At 38.8% G+C, this 20790-nt stretch overlaps 1 protein-coding gene across 16 annotated transcripts in view; it reads left to right on the forward strand.

The window, feature by feature from the left end:
* Nucleotides 1-20790, forward strand: part of ADD1 (adducin 1) — a 57895-nt gene that overhangs the window by 21849 nt on the left and 15256 nt on the right. For 10 of the 16 annotated variants that reach the window (XM_052683060.1, XM_052683062.1, XM_052683065.1 and 7 more), the window contains exons 2-11: nt 6909-7121; nt 8210-8372; nt 9475-9626; nt 12663-12743; nt 13796-13945; nt 14196-14339; nt 14473-14571; nt 14937-15113; nt 16882-17226; nt 20198-20299. In XM_052683060.1, the coding sequence (XP_052539020.1) occupies nt 6927-7121; nt 8210-8372; nt 9475-9626; nt 12663-12743; nt 13796-13945; nt 14196-14339; nt 14473-14571; nt 14937-15113; nt 16882-17226; nt 20198-20299 (1608 nt within the window). In that variant the 5' untranslated portion in view covers nt 6909-6926. The remainder of the gene's footprint in view (nt 1-6908; nt 7122-8209; nt 8373-9474; nt 9627-12662; nt 12744-13795; nt 13946-14195; nt 14340-14472; nt 14572-14936; nt 15114-16881; nt 17227-20197; nt 20300-20790) is intronic. The other 6 variants (XM_052683063.1, XM_052683068.1, XM_052683066.1 and 3 more) reach the window with 1 other exon arrangement.

Here is a 20790-nt window from a genome sequence, read left to right on the forward strand (position 1 = left end):
CTCCAGAATTCAGATTTTACCTTTTCAACACTGAGTAATTCTGGCATAATTTTCACCTCTGGCTGTACTCCTTTGCATTAGCTGGGCTCAGCTGAGTTTTGTGGTATTATGTTATTAATTGGGTAATTCTAAGATTTTTACTTGAGAAGCTTCTTAAATTGGAACCCAGGTTTTCAAAACAAAAATGCATACAGATCAGCTTCTTGTGGTATTTGACAGGTTTTATTTGGCAGTATGAGCTTATTTGATGGCTCCTTAAGTCCAGGTTCAGTGAGCAGCAAATTCTGTGTCAGTTCCAATGCAGGAACAGTTTCATAAAAGAAACATGTCTGAAAAGCAATGGTATGATTCTGAAGCTCAATCCTGAAGCCCGTGTTGTTCACTGAACTGTAAGCGGTTATTCTAGGGGCAACCAAAGTCCTCAAAGGCAGCCACCATGACCACAGGTGCTCCCCTGGTTCAAGGTGTTGATGCAGGGAGAGTTTTTCTGTTAGGTGAACAGTATAGCTTCTGATCATTGAATCCTTAGAGTTGGAAGGGACTTTTAAAGGTTGTGTAGCCTAACTCCCCTGCAGTGAACTGGGACATCCACTGCCTACGTCAGTTGCCCAGGGCCTTATCCAGCCTGCTTTCTGCCATCTCTGTCCTTAGTCATTCATGAATTTTCATCAAACCTTTCCAGAAGTGCAATATCAGAATCACTTGGAAAAAATTACTGAATCCAAGAAGTGAAAGCAAGGTAATTCTTCTGCTGAATAGACATTTTTGGTCATGTAAGCTTAAAAAGAAACTACTTAGCAGAAAGTTAGGATTGGGAAGAAAGAATGAGGAAAAATTGACCTCCATCAGGAGATGCAAGTTGTCAGTTTCAAGAGTCATGCCTTTTTTTTTTTTTTTTTAAATCTTCTTCCTTTCAAAAGAAAAGCAGTTTGTGATAGTCTTTGTCTTTTTAAGTGTTATCTTTATTTAGAGCTACACCAGCTCTGCATTCTGTGCAGCTGGACATGAGTCTGTAGGAAGCATTATCTGGTTTAATAGAACAATTGCTATAGTTGAGACCAGATAATAAGGAAGGACCTTGAGGTTTTTATTTGGGTGGGTTTGTTTTGGTTTTTCCCGTGAGCTGGCTACAGTCAGAGACATCACAGGTAAAGACAGAGCTGATCAGTAGAAGCTAAGCTCAGAAATCTTGCAGTGGGGAGTTCAGTGTGATATAAAGCACTGTGTTTTGTTTGAAATAATACATTTAGTTTGGTCCTTAGTCTGAATTGCCAATTTTGAGACTGTGCTGTGACTGTAGCTTTCAGCAGTGACATTCTTTCACTTTTCCTGCTGATCTTTTCCCTAAAGCAGTCCTGTTTCATAAATATATGGAATTTGCTTGAATTTGAACTAGGTTATTGGCTTTTTGCATGTTTGTAATCAGTCTAAGAGATTGCTTTAATGTAAGAATTGGAAATGCCTTTTCCTCTCATCCTGCTTGTTTCTTAAATTACTGTCATAGATACTAAGGCATGATATCATACATCTGAAACACAGCATTTCTAGAGAGATAAGCATGCAGTTGGTTTTCTCTGTATTTTGAGAACCCAGTATTTAACTGGCAGCACCTCCGCTGGTGAGTGGGATGGTGGAGCCTTCATTCAGTACAACATAAAGAAGTGTTTGTGTTCACGAAGTAGTCTCTTCCTGCTCAAAAACAAAAAGCAGTGGAAATTTCAAAGATGCATGAGCCAGGAACATTTGGTAAAGAAAATAATTTGGTTATTCATGATGCAAAGTACATTGTCTGTTAAGAAGTACGGTCATGATTTGCTTTCTTTGTTCGTGCACTTCCTAAGATAGCGCCAACTTTTCCTCTTCAGAGTTCAGTAGGAAACATTTGAAATGGAAAGAACAAATCCAATGTCACTGGTGCCAAAATGTTCTCACTGAACATGGTGGAAAGTGTAGTGCAAACAATAAATCATTTATTTTTGTATTATTATACCGATAAAATAATTTTTCAGGGAGCAAGATGGACAAATTTTGTTCTCAAGTAAATGAAAATTGTTAAAAATACAGAAAGCATCAGAATATAGGGTGAAGTAGTGACAGCATAAGCTTGCAAGCAGCTCTTTGCACAGATGATGATGGATCCTTGCTGTCTGTAGGTGACTCCTGACCATTTCCCTGCTGCCTGGTGTTGGTGCTGTCAGTGTGGCACAGCTACTTGGTGACCTTGAGTGGCACTGCCAGCGGCAGCACTTCACCCCAGCCTTCCCCTGCTCCCTTCTGCCAGTTCCTGCTCTGTGCCCCAGCTTTGCACAGCTCCCCAGCTCCATTTGTTTTGCATTCCGTCCTCCAGGAACTTCTCGTCAAACCTTTTTTCTGCCACAGTTCTGCCTAATGCTGGGGTCCCTGTTTTAGAAAGGACAGACAACTTCTAAGAGAGACTCCAGCAGGAGGCCACAGAGATGATGATGGACCATCTCCTTCATGAGACAAGGCAGAGAGAGCTGGGGCTGTTCAGCCTGGAGAAGAGAAGGCTGAGAAGGGATTTTATCAGTGCTTAATTATCAAACAGGCAAGTGAATGGGGCCAGGCTCTTTTCAGCAATGCCCAGCAGCAGGACAAGGAACAGTGGCTACAAACTCAGACACAGGAAATTTCCATCTAAACACAAACAAAAACTTCTTTACTTTTGGGAGTGACAGAGCACTGGAACAGGCTGCACAGAGGGATTGCAGACTCTTCTTCTCTTGGGATATTTGAGACCCTCTTGGATGGTTTCATGTACAACCAGCAGTAGGGAACTTGCTTTAGCAGGGGGTTGGACTGGGGGATCTCAGGTTCCCTTCAATGCCTCTGATTCTGTGAGTTCTGGCAGAGAGGAGAGAACTCAGAGAAACCATCAGAAACAAGTGGGTGCAAAGCAAATTACCACATCGTTGTTCAGCTGCGTGCTTCAGCCTTCTTTGCCAGTGACTGGAGTTGTAGTGGTGGCTCTGGGCTGAGTTCTGCTGACTCACTTTGCAAGTTGGACACACGCTCCCATACGAGTGTTTTGCTCATAGAGCATTTTGCACAGGGGATTTGTAAGCTGCCAGGACAAGAACAAGTCATATTTATGATTCTAAGTTTTTGGTGTTCTATTTTGTAGGGTTTTTTTTTTCCCCTCTTTGAAATGACTTGATTTTGCAAGATTTTGGATCAGATAACTCTAAACCTAATAATAAGAATGAATGAAGTAATCATATGGCTCTGTTCTAATTGTTTGTTTAAGGAGAAGAATGGAGTGGGTTTCTTTTTGCACGTGCTGCTGTAGAGCTAGCAATATGTTTAAAATTTGGTTCAAGTCTTTTGGGCTCCCTTGTCTTGACACAAGCTCCTTCCTGCTTCTCAGAGAGTGCTTTTATTCTCAGTTGGCCGCAGGTGGCTCAAATTGATCGGCATTGATGTGAAGAGGTGTGGTCGGTCCTTCGGTGGCAGCGAGCCCTTAGATTAGATCAAGTCCTGTCTGGTTGCAGCATCAGCAAAAATACTTTTCCTTTGGATGTGGAGGAACAAAAATAACTCACTACAAGTGAGTGCTATTGCTATTTGTGATAGCAAAAAAAAAACAAAAAAAACCCATAATAATTGAAAAGAAAAAAAAACAACAGAAAAAGCACAGCCTCTCCCCAGCGACAGAAAGCCACCCGACCTTTAAGTGATTGCAGTGTTCCTCCAAGAAATGCAGATAGCTGCCTTAGCTGAGAGCTTCTTGTGAGCCATGAAGAGCTCCTCAAGGTTCCCATGATATTCATGATGGTGCTACAAGCTAAGAAACACTGAACCTATAAAATCTGAGATATCTATCCCAACTTCCAGGTATTATTAGGAGTAATATTAACATTTTCAATGTGTTTATTGACCACAGTGGAATCTCATCCCAAATGCACTGTGGTTTTGAAAATCTGTGTATTTTTTTTTAGTTTGAAGTGTTACTGTGCCCTTGAGTTACTATGGATTCTTGTTGGCTGTTTCTGTCTTAACGTGTGTAGAATTATCAAACTGGAAGTGCATCGTCTGCTTCTCCTTACAGAGTGCTGAGGAACATAAGCTGTGTAAAACACTGACATTTTTCTTCTTTCTGGATGTTAGCAGGAACAGTTTTGTGTCGTTCCTCTTCTAAACCTTTCTTCTTTTGTTTGGGTTCAACCTCCTAGCACTTCCTCGTAGGTGAATGGAGGTGAAACTATAGTTATAATTTTGAAAAAAGAGAAGTAACCCTAAGTATTAATAATAATTTCAGGATGTTTTTGACAGCAGTGTTTGTTGTCTGTAAATGCACTATAAGTTGTATAAAGCTGCTTTCCTGACAGTCATTTCCTGACCATAGCTGTGCACACAGTGAGTCCCATATGCTGAGAACTGGCTTGATGGCTCTCATTTGGTGCAGTGTCCTTTAAGAAATTTATAGAGTTTATGCATACACATATGTGAGATAAATGGATTTAATTGTTTCAGTGGCTGTAAGCTGTGATGTGAGTTTCATGGGTTTGCCCCTAGTGATGGATGCTGTTCCTGGTGATAATCTATCATAGAATCATGGATGATTTGGTTTGGAAGGACCTCACAGCCCACCCAGTCCCAAGCCCTGCCATGGGCTGGCTGCCCCCACCTCATCAAGCTGCCCAGGGCCCATCCAGCCCGGCCTTGAGCTCCTGTAGGGATGGGGCATCCACAGCTCTCTGTTGGAAAGTTTCTGCTCTCAGAGGAAGGCTTTTTGTGCGCTGAGCTTCCAGCCGTGGCTTTCAGTTAAGGGTGTGGTGTCCCTGACACACTGGTGCCAAAAACAAGCAGCATGGCAAAAAGTCCATTGCAGCTTATCTGACTTCCCCGTCTGCTCTGCTTAACTGTTCAGATTCCTTTTATTTTTTGTCTGTGCACGTGGTGCTGAAGGTCTCACGGCAGAGTCCACCTTGCCTGCCTCACAAAGGGTTTTTGAGGAAATTTGTGGATACATTTCAGTGGCTTCAGTGGATGTCTGTGGGACTGAGCTACGAAGTGGATGTTTAACCTCTGCTGTAAAAGGACTGCCTAGAGATGAATGCTGAATTTCCTGTTGATATTGCATTCCAGATCCTTCTCAAAGTCCAGATTAGAATAGGAATAACAGAAGCTCAGTGCAATGCCGTGGTCCCATTTGAGGATTGCCTTTGTGAGGTTGCTGGGAGCAGCGTGGAGCCAAGAGTGTGGATGTGCTGTGTTCTGGGTCTGTGCTGGGCCATGGTGGGGGTGGTTGGGTCTGCAGAGCACCTACTTGGGTCTGCAAGCTGTTGTTTTACAAAAAAGAGTCAGAGACATTGGGGTTGGCAGTGGAGCTCAGAGAATAGGCTGTGGAATGGGGTAGTGGGTGTTGAGTGATTTGTTCACTGCGTTTTGGAATGGCTGGCAGACCTGTTTTCTAATGTGAGAATTAGAGGGGATGAGATCTACTGATTCTAATGTCTCAAAGTAGATCATTTTTTTCACTGCACTGATTTTGCTCAACGTATTTTGCATTGCAAAATAGCTTACTTTTTCTGTATGCATCCACATCTGAGGTGGTTTTAGCTAATAAACATGCAGGTATATGCCTAATCCAGTTCACAGACAAGCACAATTCAAGACAAGAAGCTAAGGAAAATTTTAAAGCAGAGGTGTGTGTCAATATTTACCAGCTCTAACGTGCAGCAGGAGAATCATTATTTGGATAATAATACATACAACCTCTCCCTCTGCATCAGAAAAAGAATTGCAGTAACTTCCAGTATCATCAGATTCTGATGGTACAAATCCTTACAAAACTGAAGGTACATAATGAAATGAGTAGCTGAGATTGAGTTTTTCCTGCCTATTTGAGTCCCTGGTCTAAATCAGTATAACTGAATTGAGTGTGTTTGATCTCAGTGGGGCAGGGAGTTGGAGGCTGATACTGAATTTCCTTTATCTATTCCTGTATCTGCAGGAAAAGACTTGCAGGTTCACTTGGCACATTTATTGGTAACGTTGCTAAATACCATGAGGGTATGGGATTTCAACTTGACATATTTTATATGTAATGTACATCATTGCAGCTTGCTGAACAAATTAAATATTTGCAGTTCTGTGAAGTACAGTTTGCATTGGTGACATTTTGCTAATCGTGTGTGATGTGCAAAGAAAATTATCTTTTCTGAAAATGTTGAATTTGATACATGATTGGGAATGAGAGATCCGAGTTGTAAGGTGTTGCAGGGGCTGCTTTATCAAACTGTTAAGCTTAGAAAGCTTCATGAAATCTTCCAATATTTGAAAATGGCACATTATAATCTTCATTTTTGAATGAAGATTAGAATGTGCTGTGAAAACTGGGCTGATGTTACACAAAGGGGTTCTTGTGTGTGCAAGAAAGCTGCGTGGATGAGCAGTGCCAGCTGTTTTCAGGCTTTCTGGTAAATACCTGCAATTGTTTGTTAGGTGTAAAGCTGAAGTGAGCCCTGGCCAGTGGGCTCATTTCATTGACTTAAATGTCTGAAATTTAAAAAAAGTTACAGTGAATGTAGACATCATGTGCTGTTGCAGTGCTGTCTGTAACAAGATTTGAAAGACTTTTGTGCTTTGGAAAACCATGCTTTGGAGTCAGCTTCAAGAGCTGGATGTGGGTGTTTTTATGGTGGTTTGTGTAGCATGTATCCACATAGTACGTTCAACTTGTGTGTGTGTTAGATTACATTTCTAGTCACATCTTTTAACACTGTTTTTTCTTTATATTATTGCTATTCAACTGCAGAAACAGGGCTTTTGAGTTTGGGAGGCCATTCCAACTGTAGGTGGATTTGAACTTTTTCTCTGCAACAGGAAATGCTTACTGAGTTCTCCATTATTTTCTTGTTTAATTTGCTCATCTTTGTCCTCTTCAGGTTCCATAAAACTGTACTATGAATGGTGATTCTGGTGCGGCGGTGGTGACCTCACCACCTCCAACAACAGCCCCTCATAAAGAGAGATATTTCGATCGAGTTGATGAAAATAATCCAGATTACTTGAGAGAGAGGAATATGGCACCTGACCTTCGCCAGGATTTTAACATGATGGAACAGAAGAAGAGAGTCTCCATGATTCTTCAAAGCCCAGTAAGAAAAGAAAACGCTCCATCTTTGAGGCGATGAATTTATTAGCTCTATTGTTTTTACTTTCTCTCAAGTTAGTAGCCCAATTTTTCTCACATTATCTGATTGAAGTTTTATTGTCTGCTCATGAAGAAGCCTCTCAGACTTGGTTTTGGAATTCTGTATGTAAGCAGTCAGCATTCTTTTCATATCATCTATTTACTTACAGTAAAACATTTTTTAAAATTGCTTTGTATTTTAACATTCATTTAAGTATTGAAATCAAGTAACTCTCCTGAGGGTAGCTTATGCAAACCAGCTCTGTCCTGTGTTCAGGTTTTTGTCATCTGACATTGGGAATATTATCATACATCTCTTCCAGAAGAGGTGCACAATTAGAAGTATTGAATAATTTGAGGATTATAGATATTTTCCTCATGGAGAAAGTTCACATAACAAAGCTTATTTCATAAAGTTTGTTCCTTTTATTGTAACTGATGGGAGACTTTAGATACAGAATGTGTTATGACCTGTCTTCAGCAAGAACAGGGTTGTGGTGGTACATCTGCTGCTTTTCAGGTGGGACCAACTTCTTTGATTTATAATTTACCTACTGATAGGATTACTTATATTTCAATTTCCAGTATTTTTTTTCAAAAGCAGCACCTACTAACAATCTAAAATCTTGTTTTCCTTCATCCAGTGATAAAGAAACACACACATGCACAGGTACAAAATAAAGTATTGTTTCAAGATGCAGTGACCATGTGTTCCTGCATGCCTTCTTGACTCAGTTCCCTCTGAACCATACTGATGTATTCTTTTTCTTCCAATTACTTTTCTTCTAGATTTTGTTTTCTTTGAATTCAATTGCGTGTGTTACTTGGAGAGAGAATATTGAAATTTCCATTTACAAAAAAAATAAGTTTCCTGTATTGCTGTTGCTACAGACAGCACCATTTTCAAATGAAAGCGTGCATCCAGTAGTGCTATGCTGAGCTGTTTTGGAGAAGAATTAAAGCACATTTTCATTTAGGCACTTTATAGAAGCTGTGTTTGAAAAGCTGAAGTTCGCGTGTATGTGCTTTACAACATGCAATGTCCTGTTGCAGGCTTTTTGTGAAGAATTGGAGTCTATGATCCAGGAACAATTTAAGAAGGGGAAGAATCCAACGGGTTTATTGGCTTTGCAGCAGATTGCAGATTTTATGACAACAAATGTGCCAAATGTCTACCCAGCAGCACCACAAGGCGGAATGGCTGCGTTAAACATGAGTGAGTGCACATGAACGTACAGTAGTTGAATTCTCTTGTCTGAAAGGCTTAACATGAAGACAGCGTTGAATGCCGTGAATTTCATTGTGTTCTGTGAAGCTCACATACTACCTTGTTCTCTCATTGGAACACTGCAAACAGAAAATGAGTGGATTCGTTTCTAAGTGATGGTGATACACAGTGTAATTTGTGTGTGTGATTTGTATCAAAAGCCATCTGAAGAAGAATGTCTTAATTGAAAGATAAGCCTGATAAGTGAACATTAGTTGAAAATGTAAATGTTTTAATGTTTACCAGCTGGATTGTCTACAGGAAGATGAATCTCAGTCATAGTCTGGTAACAGCAAAGGTCATTGGGAACTATTTTTTGTAACTGAAATGCTATTCACAGCTTTCTTTTGTGAAGTGGGAAAAGAAACATCAGAAAAAAGAGAAAAGAAACAAAAAAAGAAAAAAAAAAACCAAACCCAAAAACACACACATGGAAAGAAGAAACCACCCAAATATGTGTGAATATGTGCACACACAGGTTTTCTGTTAGGATAAAACAATTCTGTGCTCCAGAATAAATCTGTAGTTGAGACGATGTCATGGCAGATTCTGCTTTATCAGCTCCTCTGAATCATGCTTGTCAATGCACTGTAACTAGACTTATAGTAACTGTAATGCTTTACTATAATCCTCTCTTTAGCTTGCGTTTATTATTTCTCAATTAAATGACCTCACTGGGTGTATAATTCTTCTTTCCAGGGATAAAAACCGGTATGTTTCAGAAAGTGGAATATTTGAGGTTACAATTCTCTGTTATCAATGAACAGTTGTATTTTATATGAGATTTTGCTAAAGAACTTATTGCCACCTTAACCCCAATGAACATTAAAGAAAGAAACTTGTGCTGGCTCTACCTAAGATCTTGTCAGAGGTCTTAATTATGTTGATGTAATATACATTATGACACTACAGTAATTAAATCTTGCTCTTCATTTCTAAGGCTAATATGTTGATAATAACTAGCAAGAAAAGCCATTGCAACTGTGATGGCTGTTATTGTGTTCTAGCTGACACTAAACACAACTGCCTTGTGCTTTTTTTCTCTTCTCAGGCCTTGGCATGGTGACACCAGTGAATGATCTCAGGGGGTCTGATTCCATTGCTTATGAAAAAGGGGAGAAGTTGCTACGATGTAAATTGGCAGCTTTCTACAGATTAGCAGATCTCTTTGGCTGGTCTCAGCTTATTTACAATCATATAACAGTGAGTATTGAATCAATGGAGAACTGAACCAATTGTTTTAGAATACAAGTGAACTGACTCCCTCCATCATCTGTCTTTTTCCCTTTGTGTGGAAGAAGAGCAAAGTGGTATTGAAGGCAGTATAATAGTGAAGAGATTAGTCATTGCATCTCAAGAATAAGAACTGAAATGGCTTGGATGTCAGCTACATAGTCTGAATAGTGTCTTAGGAGAGTGAACGTGAAAAGTCTTACAATGAAATTTAAGGTTCTTAAAAGACTGAATCTTTGAGTATCTTAAATGGTTTGAGTAATTCTGTGTATTATTCTGCAAGCTGATGTCTTCATTTTCGAAGTGCTAAGCCATCTTTTCATTGGTAATACTATTCAATTTCACTGACAATTCTCTTCAGACTTCTTTGTAAAAGAAACTGTAGTATTTCAGAACATGAGTGGACTGTTTAGCTTAGTGTTGCATGCCAACAGTTTTCTTTGTGACTGAGTAATCGCTGGCATCTGTAATAAGAATGACAAGGAGGTCAAATCAAGGAGGTTTTATGTGCCAGAAGGATGATCAACATGAGTCTCATGAGTGAAGTCACAGCTGTGGTGTGCAGCTCAGTCAATTGTTTTCCTAACAAAGCTGGATTGTTGTAGGGTTTTGTTCTACATTGTAAAGGTGGTCCTTGATGTATTTTCAGTTTTTAATTGCAATCTGAATGAAATATGGCAATTTAATTATTTCTGCTTTTTGAGATTTCAAGGTGTATTATGAACTGATGAAGATAATAAGCGATATGAGTAGGTGCAGGATCAGGCAGTGCTGATTAGACCATTTGGTTCTTTTACTGAGGGAACGTATCCAACAGAGTGGTTCTTGTAAACAGCTGATTTTTCATACATGACGTGAGAATTGCTTTTATAAAAGGAATATTAATGCTGTAAAAGAATAGCAGACAAACAGTTTTAGAGATGGCTTTCTAGTGTCATATTTAGCCCTGGGAATATTTGAGTTTAGATATTAAGTTAAGCGTAATGAGGAGCTGTGTGCCCAGAGGCATAACTAAGGCCGTATAATTGGGAAATAATGCATCAAGTTTATTTTCTTTTACATAGGAGCAGGAAAGAGAGCTTAGATAATGAAGTTGGATAACGTGTTAGCAGTTGAGTTGGAAGGTAGGGCACTTGGAGTATGAAATGTTGGAAATGTTTTGGATGCATTTTGCTTTTGAAGGACAAAGCAGTGTTGGAAAGTTTTTGGTTAATCGTTTGTCACCAGCAATCACAAGTGATAGTTAACTCTTATGCCTGGAAGGTGACTAAGATATAATTTACCTTGAGAAGTTGATGTGGGACAAGGTTGTTGCGTTGACAGAGTAGTCTCATCTTTGTTCTGTATGCTTATATATGAAGTGGTATTGTGGAAGTAAGGTGCTCTTCAGAATGTGCCAGATGTTATCACCTGATTCAGAGCTGGATTTTGACTCCAGGTTTTCTTTCATTGTGAGTGAGTGATCTAATTTGTAGGTGATGGCACTGAAGTTAAAGGCCACTAGTGTACTTCTTGGAAAATAGACTAAAAAGATGAAAATAGCCTTCTGTGAGGAGTGTCACTGTGTAAGATGGAGGAGAAATGCTTTGTGAGCATATGAGAGAGCTGATTGCAATACCTCTGCTTCTCTGGATCCCTGTCAATCTGTGTGTGGAAGTGTTCAGACTGGTGCAGTCCTGACGCAGCAGCAGAATTACAGAGTTACCAAGAGCTTTCATGTCAAGTAAAAAGATTTGTAGTAAACATGGGTGCCTCCAGGGCTAGGCAGAATTTGAGACTGCAGGTTTGCTGCAGCTACTTCATTCACTTGGGCATGAGTTGTTTATTAGATCTAATCCTGAAGTAGGGTGGTTTGGGAGATGCTGCTGTTTGTTCATCTTTTTATGCTCAAGCTTTCCCATTAGCTTTTGGGGCATTTTAACAATGCCTGTTTTTTGTTTAGCATAATTAAGTAAAAGATTTTTTAGATCATTTAAAACTCTGCAATGGAGAATTATTTTGATGATTCATAAAGGTACAGGTTAATTTGAACTAGCTGGTGCAGTTCAATGCTTGTGTGCTGTGGCATGTAATCAGCTGGTTATCAAGGAAGGCAGATTTGTGCCATAAACTTTCAGGACACTGATCAATTACTTGTTAAAAAAATTATTTTCCTGCAGTAGGAAGTACGGATCCATTTAATGTTGAAAGTAGTAGAAGACCTGAGTGAGCAAAAAGTAGGTGCATCTTGAGGCAGTGGAACGTTTGTGGGTTGGATGAAATTACCTGCAGAGCTTCCTTCAAACTTCAGTCACTCTGTGTTAACAAGTAGCAAAGTAGGGAACTTCATAAAATTGTATCTAAACATCATTTAAAAGATCTCCATGAGCTCAGAGAAACACGTCTGAAATGAGCAGTTTTGTTACCATGACTTATTTCTTTTAATTCTCCATTTTAACTCTCCTTTGAGAAACTCCTAAATTATCTGTCCAGTACTTTTCATGGTGCAATGTTGAAACTGATGCATTCCGAGCTGTGAATGTTTAAAGCCAGCATTATTTTTGTATTACGAACTTGGTTGTCTCACATGGCATCCCAGGACCAGTGGTGAAACCCTACTCAGCATCAAGAAATTTTAATTCTGTGGGCCAAATTCTTAAATTTTCTTACTTTTTCTTTTATACTTTCTATTTTACTGGAGTGTAAATACAGTTGAAGTATAAATTCATTCTTAAAAAAAATGCAACACCTTTTTGCATTTATCACCATGTCATTCTTTTTATCTATAGTTATCTAGTTGTCTTTTCTGCAGAACGTAAGGACTTAGCAGTGTTCCACCAACCTGAACAGCTGGCCTGCACCTACCATCTGAGTCTGTTCAGTGTGCCATAAGCGTGTTGACCATGTGCTATAGCCATACTTGCTTGTTCCATACTCAGGAATTAAAAGTATCTTATATGTTTTTGGGCCTACTTGTATGCTTTATTAAAATATTCCCAGTAACTTAACTTTTACTCTTATCCTTAGGCCAGAGTAAATTCTGAGCAGGAGCACTTCCTCATTGTACCTTTTGGACTTCTTTACAGTGAAGTTACTGCCTCCAGTCTGGTAAGCAGTGATAACTTTTCACATTTGTAACATACATACAGCTGAATGTTTTCTAAGTGTTTAAATTCTGTCCTAGAGAATACTTCTTAAATTATTTTTTTACAAGTTTAGGATTGCTTAGTTGAGCATGGTTGGCTTTGGTACTGCTGAGGTGTCTTTTCAGAAAGATTTCTTTCCCTGTGTTCATCATCAGATGTCCTCCAGCTGATCAAGATGTAAACAGGAACCAGATCTTTTGAGTAAATTAACCACATCATACCCTTGAAAAGCATTGGCTGCTGAGTCAGGCTTGTTAAGGGAAACAACATACATTTTTGACACAAATGCCAGTTTCAGTGTCAAGACATTCTGTCAGATACTTAATTCAGTTGACATTGTTTAATCATTTAACAATTAGCTGAGACTGCAGATAAACTCTCTTTTTGAGTTTTGATGGTAGTAGTTGAAGACACTGCACTCTTAAATGTTAGCTGATGGGAAGCCTTTTGTAAGCATCTGTCTGAAGTTTACATTGCTGCTGAAGGCAGCTTGAGTTAATGCCGTGGGCTTCCTTATGATGGAACAAAATGGAAGCTTTCACACTACTCTTCTGCTTCGACTCCTTTAAGATCAGTAACCTCTAGCAGAGGGATGAGGTGTTTGTGGAGCAGTAACCTTTCAGACTGGTGTTGCTTGTGACAGTAAAGGTCCTAAATACTCCCCCTTTGGCTTTCTGTGAAGTTTGGCTGTTCCTTACACAACTCCACCTTTAATAGCCTGTAAAATTTCAATTAAAAAAACTAAGAAAAGGAAATGAGGAAGGTAAGACCTACCCTTTCTTGTTAGTTCGGATCTTTTAGAAGAGATTAAGGAACACATGCTGGCTTTTGTGTTGTTGGGTGGGCTGATTTTTAACTTTCTCTGCTTGCTTTTATCTTTATAGCAGAAATGTAAATACTTGTTAAAATAGAATAACAGAAGAAATTTATTTTTAAAGTTTCAGAGGTAGGTGTTGTGTTAAATCAGATTTCTGTCAGTTTTTGATTTATGAAACAAATTCTTTTCATTTCTAGGTTAAAATCAATATTCAGGGAGATGTAGTTGACCGTGGAAGCACTAACTTGGGAGTAAACCAAGCTGGTTTTACTTTGCACTCTGCAATTTATGCAGCTCGACCTGATGTTAAATGCATTGTTCATATTCATACCCCAGCAGGGGCAGCGGTGAGCACGTTGTTTAGTTTCTGCTGTCTGTGTTCCATTTCCCTCCCCACATGCAAATGCATAAATATGTCAGTCTCTTCTTAATCATTGTTTTGCTTCCTTTATGGCTTCTGTAGTGGTCTAATATTTGCCTATCTATCTATCTATCTATCTATATTTATGTATATAGCAATAGTTTTCCAGATATGTATATACCTAATTTTTTTTTCCTCTTGAAACAAGTTAAGTGTGTTGTTTCTATATTTCTCAGGTTTCTGCAATGAAGTGTGGCCTATTGCCAATATCACCTGAAGCCCTTTCTCTAGGGGAAGTAGCTTATCATGACTACCATGGTATCTTAGTGGATGATGAAGAAAAGGTGGTTATCCAGAAAAACTTGGGACCTAAAAGCAAGGTCAGTAGTTACAGCTGAAATTAAATGAGATGGGGGGGGGGGGAAGGGAGATGTTATTTAATCAGGATCCATATATAGTTCACTGAAAATACTTGCATCATTTTTGTTAATCTTCTTTGCAATGACTCTCTAGGTCCTTATTCTAAGAAACCACGGCTTAGTATCAGTTGGAGAGACTGTTGAGGAGGCTTTCTACTACATTCATAACCTAGTGCTTGCCTGTGAGATCCAAGTAAGAATTTTAGTGTTTATTTTAATACTGCAGTCTGCTATACTGACCTTCAAACAGATTAATAGTTGTGCATTTTACTGGTTAAGCTATTGATCTAAATGAATGCAGTTATCTGTCAAATCATTATATCATCCAAACATCCAAAGCACTGGTTCTACCAGCAGTATCCAAATACTGAGCTAGAACCATTGCTATGGTGTGAATCCTTCTAAGAGTGTTTTTTAGAACCTTAAAGCAACTTTTATACAGTTGATTGGCTTACCTTTAAAATGAAGTAGATTTCTTTTGGTTTGTTGATTTTTACTTGTTTGGTTTTTTTTCCCTCTTCCCTCAAGAAACTAATAGTTGATTGTATTGTTTTTAAGGTACGTACTCTGGCCAGTGCAGGTGGACCAGACAATTTAGTACTATTAGATCCCGGAAAGTATAAAGCCAAGTCTCGTTCCCCTGAGTCTCCATCAGGTGATGGTTCTGTATCCCATCCAAAATGGCAGATTGGTGAACAGGAATTTGAAGCTCTTATGCGAATGCTCGATAATCTGGTAAGGGAGCCCTTGTTGTCTAATTGTTTTGCATGAGAATGTATAAAACACTTAGGTGCAATGAAGTGGACTGCAGGTGATTAGGGTAATTTTATGCAGCCTGCAGCCCATTCCTTCCCAAAGATTAAAGGCTGTCAGAAAAGGAGACAACATGAAAAGCATCCAAAGAATTCTTCAGGTGTCTTATGTGGAGACACGACTTTCCTTGGTATCTGTTATCTGATGGTTTTCGTTTTGGTCAGGTAGATCTTTGTGTGATGTAACATTTCCATTCAGTCCTTTGTTTCTTATCTCTCTGTTCCTAGCCTCCCAAAATGTGTAAAGCAATATTAGGTGCAGAGCCCAGAATGATTTGATTTCTAACTTATTAGACACTACAGATCCTAGAAGAGCCCAAGAGGCAAACTCCAAAACAAAGAAATAAGTTCATCTTCAGATAAAATGAGTAAAATCTTGTCTGTGATGGATGAGCACCTGCTAACATTTGTTATCCAGCTGTAATGGGAAAGATGAAACTCTTCCCATAAGATGGCTGCCATTGGTGACTGTTAATGGTGGTAATCAACACTCCTGATTTAATTTGATTTTCTTTATAGAGTAAACTGCAGTCTTCATGCTAATGCATATGACCTTAGCAAGATCCAGGCTGACAGTGATATCTGAAACATTCTTATCATATCTACTATGTAGTAAATAATGTTTTTTCCCCTTAGGTCAGTGGCCTATTTGTGGTATGGAAAAAAAAATCTCCCTACTTCATAGCAATTTGAATATCTAATATTTTCATTATGAGATCGACTGATCATTGATATCCTGAAGTCGAGAAAAATTCTCATCGATGCAGTGAACAACAATCAGACTATTAATGTAGTTAACTAAGGACAGTGGGCTCCCTTTGTCACTGACTGGTATCTTTGACAGATTCATTTGGATTTCATCTTCTCTAGGGAGCATCAGTTACATGTTTCTTATTGCAAACAGAAAGCAGGATCATGAAGGGAAGTAGCGCAGCATTAATGGGAGCATAAGAGCATGAAGAAGCTTACTGTCATCTGTTATAGGCCCTTACTGTTACAAATAGCCACATAGTAGATTGGACAGTTAGCTGCATCAGGCAGTAGGTAGAAGTCAAGATACACTTCAATCATTTAAAACATGGAACAGCAGCCAAGTTAACATATGCTTACATATGCTTAATGCATAAAACTTATGCAACAAAAACTAAGCCCAGGTATTCATGGCTATAGGGTTTCTTTACAGTTTTGTCTCTAAAGAATTTGAGTGCTTTGAGAGACTGTTCATGCTGTTTTTCTTTGGTGATACTTGGTAAGGGGAGGCTTCTTGGATAAACTGTTAAATGTCCTTTTCTTAGGGAAAGTGCTGAACAAAATGTCTGAGAAAGCAAAGTCAAAAGGAAATAGGATGCTACTATTACAGGAGGTAAAGGGGGAAAAAAAAAAGAATTTTGGAGGAAGTGGAAAAGCATACGTAGAGAATGTAGATATAAAAGCAGATCTTGTTGAAAAAAAGAAACCTTCAGTTTTATAAAACGTGCTGAATTTTAGGTTGTTACGAGTTAGAAGAGATCCTTTTACGTGCCCTAAATTTTTATCATCCGATTGCTTTTTACGTCCTTGCTTTTTAGCACTGTGAGAAACAGCCAGCAAATTTGATTCATACTTTTGTTTTACTGCAGTCAATGAAACGCAATAACTTACTGAAAACTATGGTGATGGGGAAGGCTTAATTCTATCTTCTGCTCCTTCAGGGTTACAGAACTGGCTATCCCTACCGATGCCCTGCTCTGAGAGAGAAATCTAAAAAGTACAGCGATGTTGAGATTCCAGCTAGTGTCACGGGTTACTCCTTCACTAGCGATGGAGAATCAGGCACTTGCTCCCCCCTCAGACACAGTTTTCAGAAACAGCAGCGAGAGAAGACAAGGTGGCTGAACTCTGGCCGAGGGGATGATGCTTCTGAAGAAGGGCAGAATGGTGGCAGCCCCAAGTCGAAGACTAAGGTGTGGACGAACATTACACACGATCACGTGAAACCCTTGCTGCAGTCTCTCTCGTCCGGTGTCTGCGTGCCAAGCTGTATTACCAACTGCTTGGTCTGTGCCTACCTTACTGTTCATAGTTAGATGATGTAGAGCAACTTGGGGTGGCTGGCACTCGGAGGCTTTGGGAAGAAAAAGATAACTCTCCTAATTCTTCTTTCTCACATAAAAAAAACTAAATTGCATTTTACTAACCTCTTCATTGGGCTTTTCTTAGATGTGAGTTATAAAACCCTATCCCTTCATAAGGCTTAAAACTGCTTAAAACTTTGAAGCATCTGGTCTTCTTCTGGCTTTTCAAGCTGATGGCCAAACAGATTGATTCATGGTTTTGATTGAGTGTCTTCTGCATTCAAATAGTTTAAGGACAACATTGCTAGGAAGCTGCTCATTCTATCTGCACGAAAGCTTTTCAATGAAAGCAAAAATGGGAACTAACTATTCAGTGTGTTGTACAAATAACAAAACGTTACCCTCTGTTACATATGCCAACGTAATTTGCAAGCCAGTGGAGGTCTGTAAGTATGTGTGAGAGGATAGAGTTGATTTCAAAGTACTTAAGTTCTTTTTCTTTAAGCAGTTTTTCTTGCAATGTTCTTGAGCTTCCTTTTCTGTCTTGCTTACTATGCTTTTGTCTTCCCCAAAGCCTCTGAGTGTTCACAACCAGCTGCCTTCTGCATGTAGTGTTGCATGTAAGTAGATGGCCATAAATGGAAAGCCTTTCCTCCAGTACCAGCTGGGTGCGGCATGACTAAAGTGCAGCTCAGGCCATCAGCAGGCACTAATCGATAGATTCTGCAACGGTGCTTTTTTTTGTTTATCAATGCTGCTTACAGTTAAATCTTGCACTGAAAGATATGTTAATTAAGAAGCAAAACATGCAAATGCTTTCAAATGGACATCAATACTGTTGGTTTGTAACTGTGGTTTTGTTATTTTCTTGGGCATATGCAGGGCTTCTAAAATGCAGGCAGGGATTTGCACGTGAGCAAGCTTTTGTAACAGCTGACTTCACACCTAGCAAATGAGTTCTGTGGTGTTCCAGTAGTGATAGTATGTATGGTAGTAGAGTGGTGACAGATAAGTTATGAAAGATAGAATTGGTGCTCTTGAAAAGGAAATATTCCTTCCCCTTATTTACACTCTCAGAATTCAACTTTACCTACAGTTGACTTTAACTACAGTCAGAGTTCTCTGTCTTTGGAATACCTCCATGCATTGAATACTCAGGCAAGGTGTGCACTAAAATATCCAGTGTTAAAATACAGGAACACCTGGAAAAAATACCGTCAAGGATCTCTCTGTCTGTGGTATTTTTGTTCTGTTATTTTGGCTTAAGAAGTGAACATGCAGTGTTTCTACCATCAACTTTTTGTTGAACTTAGCCATAGTTCGTCCTTTGCTGGAAGAAAACTTAAAGTTAGGCATGCATTTGGAGCATGTTGTGTTTTTAACCCTTGCTCACCGAGTAGGCAGTATTTTATATTTGAAAAATCAGTGAAAAATTGAAGCAGAATTCAGAAACTGGTCTTGTTTAATGATATGCTGAAGCAGTAGAAAAATTGATGCATTGCAACAGGTTTGTATGTTTGAATTTTTTAATGCTTGTTATTAACATAAGAAAAAATAGCTTGTTGTATTGAGGTTGTTTCTATATTTGTTTTGACTAAAAATTATCTTTAATGAAAAGCTGGAGTAGTTTTTATCTGAGAAGATAATCATCAGTGAGTATTTCACAGCTCCATGTTCATTCCATTTTTTACTTTACAGTTGCAAAGCATTTTAAAATTCTGTTGCTTTTTGAAGTTTGACAGTTTCTGGCTATCTTATTATTTCTTGAAGTTATTAAGGAAAAATGCATAGCATTTGCTCTATAAGCAGGTTTGCTTTACTGTTGAGTGCATTTTCTATGCAATAGTGATTGAAAATCAGGACACCACATATAATAAACGTATCGAGTTGTAAAGTTAATTATGCAGCAAATTGAAGGCAGCTTCATACTAAATGCACTGATCAAATAAAGCAACCTCCTATGAAGAACCCATAAAGCGCTTACAGTTTGTGTTTGGGATATTTTTGTAACCTTTTAAGCTCTAAGTTATAAAATATTCGACATCACCAAACTGTTCCTCTAGGTTGCTGTGCTGATACAGCTACACATTGTCTGTGCAGAAACTAATTCTGGAAACAGAACATTTCGCTGAAATAGCTGATTTTAATGCAAAACTTTGGTGATGCCCACTCTTGCTTCACAGTACAGAATCATTCACTAAACCTGGTTAGTGGCATCACACTGCTTTTCATACTTCTGTCATCTTATGCTTTAAGTTCGCTTTGATGTCTGTTGAGTACCAGAGGATTGAATCAATGATCTCTCTGTCTCTCTCGTGCTATTTTGTAAAAACACCAAGTGCAGAAAATGAACATGGCAGTGACAGAGTTTCAGAACTCATGTCTTGGATCTTGCTGTACTTTGCTTGGGTGAGATACAGTGTCCTTTTTGAATGCGTGTGAACTCACTTTGAAATTTCTGATGTGTCCCTCCAAATCACAAATCCTGTTGGAGTTCTCCTACTCCTGTATTACTATAAATCTCTTCACAAAGTGAGAAGTAGACTGTGCCTAGAAACATGAAACCCTGCAGCTGTCAGAGTGGTCAGGTGCACAGAAAAAGAGCTTAAAGCTCTTAGTCTTCATAGTCTCTGATTTGCACATAGCTGTAGTAGCTGCATCGCTTTGGGTGGAAGCTATTTGCAAGCTGAACCAGCTCTTTGGTCTTTATTGTTATTGTTACTTGCTTGACTCAATCGAATGATTCTGATACCTAGAAATGTATCTGAAGGTACAGTTGATATTACTGAAGAAGGAAGCAACTTAAATATTCTTAGAAACGAATAGAAGAATGCAATCATTGGTTCAGTTCTCTGTTATGTATAATGCATGATCAATTCTTACGTGAATTTGCTGCTGTGTGTCCATAGCCATTACAGCAATTCTGACTGTTCAACTGTTCTTGACGTTACAGTGGACTAAAGAGGATGGACATAGAACTGCCACCTCTGCTGTCCCTAACCTGTTTGTTCCACTGAACACTAATCCAAAGGAGGTCCAAGAAATGAGGAACAAGGTTGGTAATAGCAGTAATTTTTTGTATTTATTTCATTATCATTATGTTAAGTTGCATGCTGCTGGTGGACTAACTTCACTGTGATGGAATTTTTTCAGTAAGACGACATTGGTATTGCCTTCCTCCTTTCTAGCTAGATACAGAAACAATTCCTAGTTGTTCTGAATCATCTCAGAAAAAGATGGTATTACTGTCCACTGCTTGAAGACTTCTATTGTCTTGTCTTTTGTTATTGTCAGACCAGATACTTCTGAGATGAGCACCGCAGAGTTCATGGCAGTACTTTTAATCCCTAAAGTCATACTCTTATATGAGTGATCTGTTTTGATTTCACCAGTTGAAATTGTAGACAAAGTTTACAGATTTCTCTCTCTGTATTGTATTTTATCCAGTATGCAGATTTCAGATCTTCTTGTCACCAGTCTTCCAACAGGAAAGCATTGAATACATTCATTTTATCATTTTATTTCTTTAAACTATTGTCACGGTTT

This window comes from Tympanuchus pallidicinctus, unplaced genomic scaffold (assembly GCF_026119805.1).
Source record: "Tympanuchus pallidicinctus isolate F22 unplaced genomic scaffold, pur_lepc_1.0 scaffold2, whole genome shotgun sequence".
NCBI lineage: Eukaryota > Metazoa > Chordata > Aves > Galliformes > Phasianidae > Tympanuchus > Tympanuchus pallidicinctus.